Source organism: Hemitrygon akajei, chromosome 8, assembly GCF_048418815.1.
Source record: "Hemitrygon akajei chromosome 8, sHemAka1.3, whole genome shotgun sequence".
Taxonomy (NCBI): Eukaryota; Metazoa; Chordata; class Chondrichthyes; order Myliobatiformes; family Dasyatidae; genus Hemitrygon; species Hemitrygon akajei.
The window spans coordinates 34,205,301-34,223,221 of record NC_133131.1 but is presented as its reverse complement, the minus strand read 5'-3'; the positions used below and the strand labels follow the sequence as shown (position 1 = coordinate 34,223,221).

General features: G+C 40.8%; 1 protein-coding gene across 2 annotated transcripts in view; it reads left to right on the top strand.

The window, feature by feature from the left end:
• Positions 1 to 17,921, top strand: part of tyw1 (tRNA-yW synthesizing protein 1 homolog (S. cerevisiae)) — a 179,848-nt gene that overhangs the window by 29,698 nt on the left and 132,229 nt on the right. For both annotated transcript variants that reach the window (XM_073053571.1, XM_073053572.1), the window contains one exon: positions 7,282 to 7,405. In XM_073053571.1, the coding sequence (XP_072909672.1) occupies positions 7,282 to 7,405 (124 nt within the window). The remainder of the gene's footprint in view (positions 1 to 7,281; positions 7,406 to 17,921) is intronic.

Here is a 17,921-nt window from a genome sequence, read left to right as displayed (position 1 = left end):
CAATCTCTGCTCATAAGTAAAGTCATAAAGTCTAGAAATATTCCTGGTGAATCCTCTGGATTCTCACCCGTGCAATTACATTCCATCCTGTTGTGTGGCATTTAGAACTCCACACAATGTGTGATTGAACCAGTAGTTTGTAACATCCCAATTCCTACTCTTGGCAATCCTGTTTAGATGATTGCTCAGTGCATGCGTTTAAACGAACTATTGCTGCTTAAAACTGATGGAAACAACACTGATTGTGGACGAAAGGGTCCACTTAGGAAACATCGTTGCAGGTTGGGGCTAGAAGTGTGTTTAAGAAAATGGGGTTTTAAGCTCCCTATATCAACTACCCTGCTGGCAAACGTGTTGTTTCTGGTGAATAAAATCGATGACCTCAGAACTAGGGTGCTGAATCAGAGGGACATTAGGACCACATGTGTCCTTTGTTTCAGGGAATCCTGGTTAACCCCTTCTGTACCGGATGTAGCGATTCAGATCAATTGGTTTACTATACACCGTCAGGATAGATCTATAGAGTCTCTCAAAAGCAGAGGTGGAGGAGTATGCCTCATGATCAACTCTTCTTGGTGCACAAATATATCAGTGCTGTCCTAATTCTTCTCACCAGACCTGGAATATCTAGCAGTTAAGTGCCGTCCTTTTTACCTACCGCGAGAGTTCTCCTGGGTAATTTTGGTAGAGGTATACATTCCACCTCAGGCCAATGTCAATCAGACTTTAGATGATCTGAGCAATGGGATTAACATGCACAAAACAGCGCATCCTAATGCCTTCACCATTGTTTTGGGAGATTTTAATCAAGCCAGTCTGAAAAAATCACTAAGCAACTACCATCAACAGATCACTTGCAATACTAGAGGAAGCAACACACTGGACCATTGCTACACCATCATCAAGAATGCCTACCATGATATTCCATGCCCTCACTTCGGGAAGTCTGATCACCTGGCTGTACTTCTACTCCCTGAGTATAGGCAGAGACTGAAGACTGCAGCACCAGTAGAGAAGACCAAGAAGGTATGGACAAGGGAAGCACAGGAGTGCCTGCAGGACTGCTTTGAATCAGTGGACTGGACTGTATTCGGGGATTCATCTTTGAACCCAGATGAGTATACTGCATTTGTTACCAACTTCATTAAAACCTGCGTGGATGAGTGTGTGCCTACAAAGACTTCCTGTACATTCCCAAACCAAGAGCTGTGGATGAACCAGGAGGTACGTCATCTACTGAAAGCAAGATCTGTGGCATTCAAGTCTGGCAACCCAGGCCTGTACCAGAAAACCTGGTATGATTTGTAGAGTGCTATTTCAAAGGCGAAGAGACAATTTCGAACGAGGTTGAAGGCAACATTGGATGCATGGTAACTCTGGCAGGGTTTGCAAGACATTACTTCCTACAAAGGGAAACCCAATAGCATTAATGACAGTGATGTTTTACTACCAGATGAATTCAACACCTTCTATGCCCACTTTAAAAGGGAGAATATAACTACAGCTGTGAAGATCTCTGCTGCACCCAATGATCCTGTGATCTCTTGTCTCAGAGGCCGATGTTAGGCTGTCTTTAAAGACAGTGAACCCTTGCAAGGCAGAAGGTTCTGATGAGAGTACCTGGTAAGGCTCTGAAAACCTGTGCCAATCAACTAGCAGGAGTATTCAAGGACATTTTCAGCCTGTCACTGCTATGGGCAGAAGTTCCCACTTGCTTCAAAAAGGCAAAAATTATACCAGTGCCTAATAAGAATAATGTGAGCTGCTTTAATGACTATCGCCCAGTAGCACTCACATCTACAGTGATGAGAGGTTGGTCATGACTAGACTGAACTCTTGCCTCAGCAAGGACCTGGACACACTGCAGTTGGCCACAATAGACAACGGCAGGTACAATCTAAGTGGCTCCCCACAGAGCTTCAGATCACCTGGGCAACACAAACACCTATGGCAGGATGCTGTTCATCGACTATAGCTCTGCATTTAATACCACCATTCCTACAATCCTGATTGAGAAGTTGCAGAACCTGGGCCTCTGTACTTCCCTCTGCAGCTGAATCCTTGACTTCCTAACCGGAAGACATTAATCTGTGTGAATTGGTGATAACATATCCTCCTTGCTGATGATCAACACTGGTGCACCTCGGATGTGTGCTTAGCCCACTGCTCTACTCTCTATATACACATGATTGTGTTGCTAGGCATAGCTCAAATACAATCTATAAATGTGCTGACGATACAACCATCGTTGGTAGAATCTCAGGTGGTGTCAAAAGGGCCATCAGGAAGGAGATACATAAGCCTGAAGCCACGCGCAATGATCAGGAACAGCTTCTTCCCCTGTGCCATCTGATCCCTAAATGGATATTGTTGGGCTTGAAATTCTGCCCTGTGTTCGTTTAGGAAGAGAGACAACCAACACCGGAATATTACAAAACTTGGGTTTATTGCAGAATCCGTAACTGGCACAGCGAATCCACGGAGTCGCTGGAGAAGGCGCGTTCCGACTTCCCCTTACAATCTGCTCTTATTTATATCCCTTTTCCCCCCAGCACAACCCCCGCTACATATTAGGTAATATCGGGCACTTGTGTCCATCTTATTGGCCCGACGCCATACACTCACGAGTTACCTGTTTCTTTTGTTTACTGAATCGCGTGACACTGGTAGTTTCGGTGTAGCGGAATCCCCAGTTTCGCTCCCCCCTCCCTCACATTCCGGCCTCCTAATATTACGTGAGCCACTCCTGACCAGTAATGACAGTCTCGAATTAACCCTAACATTAACCCTAACAATATTGAACCCTTGGACACTACCTCACCTTTTTTTAAATAAAGAGTATTTCTGTTTTTTGCATGATTTTTAATCTAATCAATATGCATATATTTTATTTATTTTTTCTATATTATGTATTGCATTGAGCTGCTGCTGCTAAGTTAATGAATTTCATGTCACATGCCGGTGATAAATAAACCTGATTCTGATTACATTGACCTGACTGTCTGAAGGTACTCACACTCGTTCTTCTCTTTTATCCCAGCCTGTGTAATGTTTGTTCCACCAGTGGAAATGTATCAGAACACAAGCTGTTGCTTTCGGAATTCTGCATTAAAAAAACATCTGTTTACACTTTTATGTCAAAAATGCTGATTCAATATCTTTCAATTCTTCCACTCTTATGATTCCTTCACAGATGCCTGCTGAAACATAATGCTACCTAAAATGTAATAATTTTCATGCAATTTTAAATTTTTTTTTAACCAAACTCTTAACAAATAATTCATAACCTGACTTTCAACTTACTAATTACATTATGTAGAGAAAATGCCAATCATGCGACGGTGTGTGAAGTGATAAGGGAATAATAGGGCAGGAGAGGCAGTGAGAACTGAAGAGATTAGTGTTTGAGAATAGTAAGAGTGCTGAGATAATAAGAATCGGGTAACTGAACAGAGTATAGTCACTTTGATTTTATTTGTTGGTGTGTTGTCCAACATTAGTAAATCAAAGCTGTTAATGTCACAGGTAAATCCTCACCCATTCTGACTCTCAAACCAAAGCCATTACTCTCCACTACTCTCATCAGAAAATGCACCTGCCAGTAACACAAAAGCAAGAGACTGAATAACTACAGAAGAAACAAAAGCAAGCATTGAAGGTTAGAGATAAAGTCATGATGGGGAGAAATAGTTACAGTGGTAGAAAAAGTTGCAACAAAAAAAAATGTTCAATGCATACTGTTCTCCAATTTCTCAGGAAAATCTATTTAAAATGTTATTAACCTATATTTATGTATTAACGTTCCAATAAATTTAATATTCTCTGGCCATCTTTCCCCTATCAGCTCAGCTGCACCTTTTACTTGTCCTTTACAATTCACAGCCTTTATTGAGTATAGTCCGAGGAAGTTTAGTACTAATGAACACAATGCTTAGCATAGAGTGTTGATTTCCTCTAAGCGTCATGTCTAATTCCTTAATACTGTTGTGATATTACTTCTTCAGTCACAGACTACTCAAGCAGTAAATCAGACAAGATTGGGAACTCTATCAAAAGACAGATAAATCTAGAATGTGCCAGTGAAAATCTATGGAGCAATCACTAAAATAGCAACTTATGGCCAAGTGAATAGGAAGACTTCCAGATAGAAGGCTGAAAATCAATTCAAAGTTCATCCTCTAAAATTATTTTGATGCATTTCCACCACCTCAGCAACTGAATTTGGCATTTCTGACGTTTGCAGCATAAGTAACATTGCACAATAACATCTTTCATCCCACTTGTGCAGCTATTTTATGTGATAAAGATGAATTCTTGATCCTTTATCTCATCATGGCCACTACACTCTATTTGTCAATCTTCATTGCACTAGCTCCACTAGTGGCTGCCTGGAATCAAGTGCTTGAGATACTGCATGATGCCATCTCCAAACAAGAAACAGTCCATCTCAATGCACTATAAATTATAGTCAGGGACTTCAACCTGGCTTGTTTGAAGAAAACCCTGCCCAATTACCATCAGCATACAACTTGTAGCACCAGAGATCCCAACACAATAGATCACTGTTTTACTAAGATAATGAATGCCTACCCAACACACTGGACCTCTGTCATGCTAAGATAAGTAATGCTCATCAGTCTATGCTCAGACTGCTCTTCAGCAAATCTGATCACTTGGCTGTCCTACCTGCATACAGGCAGAAGCTAAAGAGCAAAGCTTCAGAGATTGGGACAACAAAGAAGAGGTTGTGGGAGGCAGAGGAGTAGCTATGGGATTGCTTCAAGTCAATGAACTGGGTTGTGTTCAAGGACTCATCTGTGGATCTCAATGAATATTACATGGTTGTCACGGACTTTATTAAAATAGATGTAGATGAGTGTGTCCCCACAAAGTCATTCAGAGTCTTACCCCACTAGAATCCCTGGATTAACCAATTTGCTGAGGGCCAGGTCAGAGGCATTCATGTCTGATGACCAAGAGATCTAGATACTATCAAACTTGAGTCAACGAAGGATGTTGCGGCAGTTATGGCAGGGTTTGAATCTGTTATAAAGTAAAATCTGGCTCCACTTCCAGATGAGTACAATGCTTTCTATGCTCACTTTGACAGTCAAACGATGGAGGGACCATCATAAACTCCCACAGACCCCCAGTGATCCTGTGATTTCAGGCTGAGGCAGACTTGGAAGCAGTTTTCAAGAGGGTGTACACAAGAAAAGCATCTGCCTCAGACGTGTTATCTGGTTAAGTAGTAAAAACCTGTGCTGATCAACTGACTGGAGTGTTCAGTGAGCTCTTTAATCTCTCACTTATGCTGTCTGCAGTACCACCTGCTTCAAGCAGCCTTCCATTATACTGGTGCCTAAGAAGAACATGGTAACCTGCCTCAATGACTATCATCCAGTAGCACTTACAACCACTGTGATGAAGTATTTTTGAGAGGTTGGTGATGAAGCATATCAACTGTTGCCTGAGAAGTGTCTTGGATCCGCTCCAATTTTCCAACTGGAGCAACAGGTCCACAGCAGTTGCCATCTCATTGGCTCTTTACTCAGCCCTGGAACATATGGCTAGCAAAGATACATGCATCAGGTTGCTCTTTATCGACTTTGGCTTGGCATTCAATACCACCCTCCCCCCAAAAGTAAAGAATACGCTTCTAGACCTTGGCCTCACTACCTTATTGTGCAGTTGGCTCCTTGATTTTCATGCTTGCAGACCCCAGTTAGCTCAGGTCACCGTAAGCAGGTTATCTCCGTGAGCACAGGTGCACCACAAAGCTGTGTGTTCAGCCTCCTTTACCTCCTTCTACTCGCTTTACACTTTTGACTGTTGGTAAGCACAGATCCAATGCCATATTCAGGTTTGCTGATGACACCACTGTCATAGGCCAAATCAAAGGTGGTGAAGAATCTGCATATAGGAGGGAGATTGAAAATAAGGCTAAGTTGTGCCATAGCAACAATTTTACTCAGTGTCAGCAAGACCAAAGAGCTGATTTTTGACTTCAGGAGGAGGAAACCAGAGGTCGATGAGCCAGTCCTCATCAGAGGTGGAGAGGGTCATCAACCTTTAATTCCTCAGTGTTACTATTTTGGAGTACCTATCCTGGACTCAGCATGTAAATACAATTTTGAAGAAAGCACAGGAGTGTCTCTATTTCCTTAGGAGTTTGTGTAGATTCAGCATGACATCTAAAACTTTGACAAACTTCTATAGATATGTAGGGCAGTTTCAAGAACTGCTATTACCTCTCAACCATCAGGCTCTTGAACCAAACTTCACTTGCCCCATCATTGAAATGTTCCCACAACCTATGGACTCACTATCAAGGACTCATCTGTTCTCGATATTTATTGCTTATTTATTATTATTCTTTCTTCGTATTTGCACAATTTGTTGTCTTTTGCCTGCTGGCTGAACACAAAAGTTGGTGAGGTCGTTCATTGATTCTCATTATAGTATTATTCCGTTATGGATATATCGATTATGCCTGCAAGAAAATGAATCTCAGGGTTGAATATAGTGACATTGATGTATTTTGATAATAAATGTACTTTGAACTTTTCTGTAACTAGTACCATTTTCTGCATTATTTTTTCTATTTGTGCTACTTTGCATGGTGTGCAAACAATAACTTTTAATTGTATCTGGTGCATGTGACAATAATAACATTTAAAAAATATATATATTTTTGGCCACCTTGATTATCATTTTCACTGAAATGTTATCCTTAGCCTATCTAAAAATAACTTGGACTGCAAATGTGTGCATTGTGCCTGATTGCAAGTGAAGCATGAGCAGGATTTTGTCAGCTCTATTAAATGGATGTTCCTTTTTGAGTGTTTTATTTTTGAAACTTGCTGATTATTCTTCAGCAACAATACTTCAAATCTGTAGTGATTGTTACGTGGTCATGGGTTGTAGTTTATTGTTGTTACACTTTTGCAGCATCATGGACAATATGTAGACATAATTTACATTTTACTGCTGAAATTATTCTGTAGGCACATTGGATCATTTAATTATTACTTTAAAGGGAAATTTAGTTTGCTGCATTAACCCATCAGAACAGTAACCATAAATAAGATAGGTGCTTGTGGTAAGACACTGATGCTGATATAAATCTAAGGATTTTATTTTGCCTACTTGACAATGTAATTTCTATATTAGATATACAGTTCTAAGTTTCCAAAATGCACATTAAATTATAACAGTATTTGTAGAACCATCATGCTGTAACCTGTGATATTTCTTAATTCTGTCCCTTTTTTCTTATAGAAGGAAGAAGTGAACAAAGAAACTGCAAAACTGAAGTTGTCAAAGCGTGCCATGAGGAAAAAAGAAAAGGGAGAACCAAGAGAAATGATTACTCCAGCACTTAGGAGTGCTCTCTCAAAGCAAGGTATGATTCTGGTGAATGTTACCTCAGGTTGGCTGTAGATCTGTATCTTGATTTTCTGCATTTGGAAGTTTAGAGGTTTTTTTTTAAACTTCAAAAGGAAATTCATTCTGCACAGAAAGATTACTTGTCATATTCAGAGTCAGTTTTCTTGACTCCATTTGTGCATCTGGTTCTGTGGCCCCTGACTATCTTGCATTTGCATTTTTACTTTGCTTCTATCCCTAATTCATTCTTCCTCTTGCATGTATTTTCATGCGTCTTCCTCAACAAATCTTCATTCTGCAACAAAATATATATTGTTATTCCATAAGGTGGCTCCCCTGCATTATGGCCATTTGGGTTATGGAAATTCCTCCTTGCAGGATTTACACAAAATTTTGATATATGGAATAACGTCCCATAGAAGTTGTGTGAAAGAAGTAAATAAATCAACGCAATTTTTTCATCGCATTTTTTGACTGCACAGACGACGCAGCTTCATGTAATGGGAAATTGTGAAATGGACTATTTTTTAGGACTGCAGCTTTCTCATAATGTGAGGATTGCCTGTATAGCCTATGTATTAAAGCACAAAATAGATCTGAAAATCTCACAAGAGTCATTAAAATAATACTAATTTAATTATAAATGAATATGCAAACTGTTGTCTTATTACATGAAAATATTTAGAGCCTTTAATATTCAGGTAAAAATCTTACTAAACCATTATGTTTAGGATTGTGCCTTATGCAAATGTTAAGTATGTATTCTAAAATGAGGAACCGTTTTGCTCATTAGCTCATATTTTATCAGTGGACTTACTGAAATTGAGCTGCTTATTAAGTGTCATCATACAAGGCACTATTTTTGTTTGTTTTTGATTTAATAGTTTAATGCACACTAGCATAATTTTATTAAGCCAAGATCTACAGTTATGATTTTTAATCACTGGCTTCTTTCTGAGATAATGCAGATAAAGGGAGGCTATTCAAATGATCTTTCTATTAGGACTTAGGAACCCCATAGTCTATATTTCTTAAACCATTCCATATATTTTGCCGCTCCTACTCTTAGCATTCTGTGAAATACATAGTTCCTTATGTTTGTCTGTAACACATCTTTTGGCTGTTTGGACCTGTATTCCTTATCCTGTGGTTATTTATGATTTAATTATTGCGCATTATTTCAAGTTAATCCTTTATGCTGATTATTTTGAATCTCCCATTAGTTACAGTCCTTCAGGCAGGTTAACAAGCATTGACCATCCTCTCTAAGAGAGCACCATCATTTTTGTCTTTTATCACAGACTTCCTCTTTGTCCTTGCCACCTCCACATTCTCCCTCCCTGCTTCCTCTGCAAAACAGATCCCAATTCTGAAGAAATTGGTCTTAAATTGACAATTTCTATTTTGAGAGATATTTAGCTTGTTTTCAAAGCCACGGTATCATCCCTGCATCATAAAGTGGTAGAGCACAGTGACGGGCCTTTCAAGTCACAGTCTCTTGGTCAACAATCATCCACTAATCCCACATTAATCTCAGTTTTATTCTTCATACTCTCTTGTGAACTCCCCCTCCACTAAGGACAATTTATAGTGGCCATTTAACCTACCAATTTGCATACTTTCAGGATGTGAGAATGAAGTGGAGCACCTGGAGGCAATAGGACGAATGTGCAAGTTCTGCACTGTTAGAATCTGAGGTCAGATTTGAACCTCTGGTGCTGTGAGGCAACGACTCTACTAGCTGCACCACTATACTTCCTCACGATGACTTGCAAACCTATGCATTTTTTTTTGGAATGCACTGGGGTGAAACAGATGCAATTGTATGAATTTTTTAAAAGTTCTTTAGCTATGTGTAAGACTTCTATTTTTTGCACACCAGTAATTTTCAAAATCCTATGACATTTCATTTATTGGCTTCCCTTCTATAGTCAGTGATGTCTTATATTTACTAATTCTGATTCTAAACCATGGGACAGTCCCAAGTAATTGGATTGATTTGTTTTTCTTGAAATAACCTTCCTCTTTAAACATCCTCTTCCACAATATAGCCAGATGATATTGCTGCCTTGCATTTGTCTGCAAGCTTTGTCAACCTTTAACATACTGAACTAGATTGTTCTGTAGAACTAAATTTAACAGCCTCTACTCTGAGCTAGAATTGTTTCTATTCAAGTTTTCTTTTGCCAAAAATATTTTATGAAATAATGAGCTTTTGGTCCTTGACAATTATGTCCGTGAAGCCACATTAGCTTTGTGATTCATTATTTTTGTTGAGTTGCTGGATGCTTGTTTAGCTTTATTTTTAGAATATCAGAGCCTGAAGACCCGCACACAAAGATTCTGATACAGTTTCCTCCACTCTACCATCAGATTTCTGAACAATCCATAGGCACTACCTCATTATTCCCTTTCTTGCACTACTTAATTAGTCTGTAATTTATAGTCATTTTGTCTTTGCCCTGCACTACTGCCACAGAACAAAATTTCACAACAGATAAGGCAGTGATAATAAACCTGGTTCTGATTATGGTTTTCACTGTGTCAAAATTGCAGAGCAGTTCACTGGTAAGGTTACCTTGGTTATATAATGTTTACTGTGAATGTGGCATTAGGAAGCATAGGTTTATTCATTCATGACATCAGGTAGAATTAATTCAAATGTAAAACCATAGAGCCATAGAACATTACAGCACAGAAACAGGCCTTTTGGCCCTTCTTGGCTGTGCCGAACCATTTTTCTGCCTAGTCCCACTGACCTGCACCTGAACCATATCCAGGTTCATTTAGTTTACTCTATCACATCTTGTTTATGGTCACCCTCTGGTTACGATACTAACTAAAGATCATGTTTACTGGGCCTGCTGGCATGTATAGCTCTGTGGTACCCTATTTCCATCAATATTTGATTCAGTTTTCAACATTTTTACACATTCATTATGAAGATGAATTTTGCATTTTCCAAAATTTATATTTTCATTGAATCTGAATTGTTTTTATGTCGATTTATGTTGCACAAGATGTAAATTCAAAAGCACTAAATTCCTTTTTCCTTTAGTTTTTGCTGCCCAGGTTTGTGTACAAATAAGGGGGACATGGAACAGCACAGGAGCAAGCCCTTTGGCCCACAGTGTTGTGTCTATCTAGATATGTTGTAAATGTCCCTCATATATCTACCTCTACCACCACTGTAGGCACTCCATTCCAGGCACCCACGACTCGCTGTGTCACAAAATAAAACTTGTTCCTCACATCTTGGAAATTATTTCCTCGCACCTTAAGTGCATGCCCACTAGTATTTGACATTTCAACACTGGGAAAAAGATACTGTCTGTCTACTCTCATAATCTTATTAACCTCCATCTGATCTCCCCCTCAGCCTCTGCAGCTCTAGAGAAAACAACCCAAATTTGTGCAATCTCTCGTTATAGCACATGCCCTCTAATTCAGATAGCATCCTGGTAAAATTCTACTGCACCCTTTCCAAAACCTCAATGTCCTTCCTATAATGGGGCAGCCAGAACTATATGGAATACTTCAAATGCATCCTAACTAGAGTTTTATAACACAACTTCCTGAGTTATGAACTCAGTGCCTTGAAAAATAAAGGCAAGCATGCCATATACCTTCTTAATCACCATATCAACCTGTGTAGTGGCTTTCAGGGAGCTATGAACTTGGACCCCAAGATCCCTCTACTTGTCAACACTTTTAAGGGTCTTGCCCTTAACAGTGTACTGTTTCTTTGCATTTGACCTATCAAGGTGCAACACTTCACATTTGGCCAGGTTAAACTCCATCTGCCATTTCTCTGCCCGTATTTGTAACTGATCTATATTCCACTGTATTCTTTGCTAGTCATCTATGCTATCCACAACACCACCAATCTTTACTATCCCACCCGTCTACATTTTCAATCAGGTTATTTATATACATCACAGACAGTGGATGTCCCAGTACAGATCCCTGTGGAACACCAACTAATCACAGACCTCCAGCTAGAATAAGTCCCTTCGACCTCTGCCTTCTATGGGCAAGCCAGTTATCAATCCAAGCAGCCAATTCACCATTGATCCCATGCATCTTGGACTTCTACGAGAAAACTTGTCTCTTACTAAAACCTGTAGACAACATCCTCAGCTGTACCTTCATCAATCACTGTGTCACCTCGTTAAAAACCTTAGTCAAGTTAGTAAGACATGACTTGCCTCCCGTAAAGCATGCTGCCAGTAACTTCCCTACCACTGATGTGAGACTCGCCGGTCTATAGTTTCCAGATTATCCCTCGTTCCCTTTTTGAATATTGGAACAACGTGATCTACTTACCAGTCTTCCAGGATATTGCCTGTGGCTGGGGAGGACACAAAGATATTGGACAAGGCCCCAGCATTCTCTTCACTTGCCTCCCTCAATAACCTGGGGTATATCCCATCAGGCCCTGGAGACATCCACCTTAATGCTTTTTAAGAGACACAGTAATACTTCCTCCTTTACTTTTAACTATTCTAGCATAATATTCTTGGTACTGGTCTCCCTATCGTACATATCCTTCTTGGTAAATACTGATGTAAAGTACACAGTAAGCACTTCATCCATACCCTTTACATCCAATCAAGTGTTCCCCTCTTTATCCTTGAATGGTCTAACCCTATTCCTAGCTATCCTCTTGCCCCCGATGTATGTATAGAATGTCTTTGGATTCTGTTTAATCCTACTTGCCAAGGACTTTTCATGCATAGAAATATAGAAACATAGAAAACCTACAGCACAATACAGGCCCTTCGGCCCACAAAGTTGTGCCGAACATGTCCCTACCTTAGAAATTCCTAGGCTTACCTATAGCCCTCTATTTTTCTAAGCTCCATGTACCTATCCAAAAGTCTCTTAAAAGACTCTATCGTATCTTCCTCCATCACTGTTGCTGGCAACCCATTCCACGCACTCACCACTCTCTGAGTAAAAAACTTAACCCTCACATCTCCTCTGTACCTACTCCCCAGCTCCTTAAACCTGTGTCCTCTCATGGCAACCATTTCAGCCCTGGGAAAAAACCTCTGACTATCCACAGGATCAATGCCTCTCATCATCTCATACACCTCTATCAGGTCACCTCTCATCCTCCATCGCTCCAAGCAGAAAAGGCCAAGTTCACTCAACCTATTCTCATAAGGCATGCTCTCCAATCCAAGCAATATCCTTGTAAATCTCCTCTGCACCCTTTCTGTGGCTTCCACATCCTTCCTGTAGTGAGGCGACCAGAACTGAGCACAGTACTCCCAAGTGGGGTCTGACCAGGATCCTATATAGCTGCAACATTGCCTCTCGGCTCCTAAATTCAATTGCATGATTGATGAAGGCCAATACGCCGTACACCTTCTTAACCAGAGAGTTAACCTGCGCAGCTGCTTTGAGTGTCCTATGGACTCGGACCCCAAGATCCCTCTGATCCTTCACATTGCCAAGAGTCTTACCATTAATGCTATATTCTGCCATCATATTTAACCTACCAAAATGAACCACTTCACACTTATCTGGGTTGAACTCCATCTGCCACTTCTCAGCCCAGTCTTGCATCTTATCAATGTCCCTCTGTAACCTCTGACAGCCCTCCACACTATCCACAACACCTCCAACCTTTGTGTCATCAGCAAATTTACAAACCCATCCCTCCACTTCCTCATCCAGGTCATTTATAAAAATCACGAAGAGTAAGGGTCCCAGAACAGATCCCTGAGGCATTCCACTGGTGACTGACCTTCATGTAGAATATGACCTGTCTACAATCACTCTTTGCCTTCTGTGGGCAAGCCATTTCTGAATCAACAAAGCAATGTCCCCTTGGGTCCCATGCCTCCTTACTTTCTCAATAGCCTTGCATGGGGTACCTTATCAAATGCCTTGCTGAAATACATATACACTACATCTACTACTCTTCCTTCATCAATGTGTTTAGTCACATCCTCAAAAATTCAATCAGGCTCGTAAGGCACGACGGGCCCTTGACAAAGTCATGCTGACTATTCCTACTCATATTATACCTCTCCAAATGTTCATAAATCCTGCCCCTCAGGATCTTCTCCATCAACTTACCAACCACTGAGGTAAGACTCACTGGTCTATAATTTCCTGGACTATCTCTACCCCTAATCTTGAATAAAGGAACAATATCCGCAACCCTTCAATCCTCCAGAACCTCTCCCGACCGCATTGATGATGCAAAGATCATCGCCAGAGGTTCAGCAATCTCCTCCCTTGCCTCCAACAGTAGCCTGGGGTACATCTCGCCTGGTCCTGGTGACTTATCCAACTTGATGCTTTCCAAAGCTCGGGCACATCCTCTTTCTTAATATCTACATGCGCAAGCTTTTCAGTCTGCTGCAAGTCATCACTACTATCACCAAGGTCCTTTTCCATAGTGACTACTAAAATAATGTATTCATTAAATACCTCTGCTATTTCCTCCGGTTCCATACACACTTTCCCACTGTCACACTTGATAGGTCCTATTCTTTCACGTCTTATCCTCTTGCTCTTCACATAACTTGTAGAATGCCTTTTGGGGTTTTCCTTAATTCTTCCTGCCAAGGCCTTCACATGGCCCCTTCTGGCTCTCCTAATTTCCATCTTAAACTCCTTCCTATTAGCCTCCTGGCTTTCCTCGTTTCCTTCTTGAGATCTTTTCTGGCTTTTTTATATTCTTTAAGAGCTCTGTTTGGTTTTAGCTTCCTAAGCTTTACATACTTTTTCTTTTTGACTAAATTCATTACCTCCCTCAGAATCTAAGGTTCTCTTATCATGCCATCTTTGACTTTCCTTCTGACAGGCACACCTTGTCCTGCACTCTGTACAGTTGGTCTTTGAACGCCTTCTACATGTTGGATGTGGATTGTGCAAAAAACAGCTATTCCCAATGAACTTTCTCTAGTTGCTCTCGTAATTTGCTCTGTTCCAGTTTATTTCACATGCAAGGTCCATGCATATCCTGATCTATAGCTATCTTAAAACTTAAGGAGTTGAGGTCACTGTTCCTTAGCTGCTCACCCACTGAGAGGTTAGTCACCTGGCTGTCTCATTATCCAACAGTCCCTCCTGTAGTTGGACTCTCTACATATTGATTTAAGAAGCCTTCCCAGATGCACCTAACAAATTCTGCACCATCTCAACCTATTGCACTGTTTATAGTAGAGAATTTGAAGTTTCCATGCCAGCAACTCTATTGCTTTTACACCTTTCCTTAATATGTCTGCATATCTGGCCATCAATGTTCCAGTGGCTACTGGGGCCTTTCTAGTACAATCCTGTCAGAGTGATTGCACCCTTCCTATTTTGGAGTTCTACCCATGTAGGCTCAGTGGGCGAGCCTTCCATTATGTACCCTCTGAATGCAGCTGTGATACGGTCCCTGGTTAGTAGTGCAACTTCCCCCTCCCTCCTTTACCTCACTCTCTTATCTTTTCTAAAACATCAAGACCCTGGGGCAATAAGCACCCTTTCTTGTACCTCTCTCAACCAAGTCTCTGTAATGAACACAACATTATAGTTCCATGTATCGATGAGTGCTCTAAGTTTATCACCTTCACCCACAATACTCCTAGCATCAAAGTACACACACTTCAAACTACCAATCCTGTCGTATATATTACTTTATCCTGCATGTTTTCATTGGCCCAAACATGTACCTTCCTCTCCATTCCTTCACTTAATGACCTGGTGCTCTGGTTCTTATTTCCCTGCCAAACTTGTGTAAAACTTCCCGAGTAGCATTAGCAAATCTGGCCAGGATATTGGCTGCCCTCCAGTTTAGGTGTAACCTGACCATCTTGTACAGGTCACTCCTGCCCCAGAGGAGGTTCTCGTGACCCAAGAGCCTGAAACTCTGCCCCCTGCGCACCAGTTCTCCAGCCACACATTCATCTGTGCTATCATGCTGTTCCTGCATTGACTAACATCTGGCACTGGGAGTAATCCAGATGTTAGTACTTTGGATCTCCTACTCTTCAGCCCTTTCTTAACTCCTTATACTCTCTGTGTAGTACCTCTTTTTTCCCCACCTATGTCATTGGTGCTGCTGTGCATCATGACCTCTGGCCTCTCTACCTCCTTCTGCAATTGGATCCTTGACCTCCTCACTGGAAGACCATAGTCTGTGAGGATTGGAATCACCTCCACCTCGCTGATAATCAATGCCGGCACACCTCAAGGATGTGTGCTTACCCCACTGCTCTGCTCTACTCTATACACATGACTATGGGCTAGACTCAGCTCAAGTGCCATCTATAGATTTGCTGATGACACAACTATTGTTGGCAGAATTTCAGATGGGTGTCCAGATGGCATACAGGAACGAAATAGATCAGCTGGTTGTGTGGTGTCACAGCAACTAAATTGCACTAAGACCAATGAACTTATTGCAGACTTCAGAATGGTTAAAGTGAGGGAACAGACACCAATCGTCATCGAGTGATCTGAATTGAGCAGTTTCAAGTTCCTGGGCCTCAACATATGGATACAGTTACAAAGAAGGCACATCAGTGGTTATCTTTCATTAAGAGTTTGAGGAGAATTAGTACATCTCCAAAGACACTCAAATTTCTACAGATGTACCATGGAGAGCATTCTAACTGGCTGCATCACTGTCTGGTATGGGGGAAGGCGGGCACTGCACAGGATTGGAAAAGGCTGCAGAAAGCTATGAACTCAGTCAGCTTCATCATGGGCATTAGCCTCCCCAGCGTCCAGGACATCTTCATGGAGTGATGCCTCAAATAGGTGGCATCCATTATTAAGGACCCCAATCAACCAGGACATTGCTGCCATCAAGGAGGAAATACGGGAGCCTGAAGACACATACTCAATGATTCAGGAGTGGCTTCTTCCCCTGTATCATCAGATTTCTGAATGGATATTGAACTCATGGTCACTACCTCACCCTTTTTTTTCTCCATTTTCCACCATTTATTTAACTTTTAAAATATGTTTATACTTACTGTAGTTAATAGTTTATTATGTATTGCATTATACTGCTGCCGTGTAACAACAAATTTCATGACATATGCCAGTGATATTAAAACTGATTCTGATTCAGCAAATGTTGTTGAACCAGATAGAAGGAGGGAGCATTTGGCTGAGTAATTTCAGGATTACACCATATATTAGTACAGGAAGTGCAAGAATAAATTGATAAGTAGTTAAATATGTGTTGGAGTGATGTTGTGGACAGAACTTGTACAGAAGGGATTTATCGGGATGCTGCCTGGTTTAGGGAACATACCTAATGAGGAAGTGTTCAGTAAACATGGGCTTTTCTCATTAGTGTGAAGGAGGATAAGAAATGAATGGAGGTGTATAAGATTATAAAAGGCAGAGCTAGAGTGGACAGCCAGTGCTTTTTTCCTACTGTGATAATGGTTAATACTAGATGACATCCTTTTAAAGTGAGTGGAAGAAGGTTTGGGGAAGATATTAGTGGTAGGCTTTTTTTTACACAGACAGTGTTAGTGTCTGGAATGCACTGCTGTGGGTGGTGGTTGAGGCTGATACATTAGGGACATTTAAGGGGCTCTTAGATCGAGACATGGTTGAAAGATAACTGGAGGGTTATGAACTATGTTGTATTGAGATACAGAGCACTCTTGGGGTTCAGGTTCATGCTTCACTGAAAGTGGCTATGCCAGTGGATAATGTAGTAAAGAAGGCATATGGAATCGCTTGAGTTTATTGGTAAGGGTGTAGAGCATAAGCATAAGTAATTCATTCTCCAGCTATATAAAACTTCAGTAGAGCACACTTGGAGTATTGCGTGAAGTCCTGGTCACCGTATTATAGGAAGAATGGGGGTCCTGTAGAAATGATACAGTAGAACTTTACTAGGCTGTTGCCTGGATTAGGGGGTATAAGCTATAAGAAAAGGTTGGACAAACTTGTGCTGTTCTCCCTGGAGCTTCAGAGGCTGAGGGAAGACCTGATAGAGGTTTTTTAAAAAAAAAGAGAGGCAAAGATAGAGTCTCTTTCTCAGAGCAAAAATGTCAAATACCAGAGGTCATGCTTTAAGGTTTGTAACATATAGCTTCTGTAAAATAATTGCTCTAATCTTCACAGCTTTGACAGATAAGGAAATGTCAGAGGTGCAGTCAAGTAACAGTGTAAGCCAGACCAAATTCTTAAGATAGTTGTGGTAGTTCATAAAAGTACCTAATGTGGAGTTTCTGTAACAATAAATGTTGAAAAACTACTTTGGCATTTAGAGGAATCTTATTGAAAGCAATTGAATATCGAAAGGCCTAGATAGAATAGACATTAAGCGGGTGTTTCCAATAGTGCAAGATTCTAGGACCAGAGAGAATAGCCTCAGAATTGAACAAAGATGAGAATGATTTTTTTTTAGCTACAGCTAGTGAATCTGTGTAATTCATTGCCACAAGCGGCTGTGGAAGCCAAGTAATTTAAAGCAGAGGTTGATAGGCAAGGATGCCATAAGTTACGGAGGAAAGGCAGGAAGATGGGGCTGAGAAGGAAAGTAAATCAGCCATGAT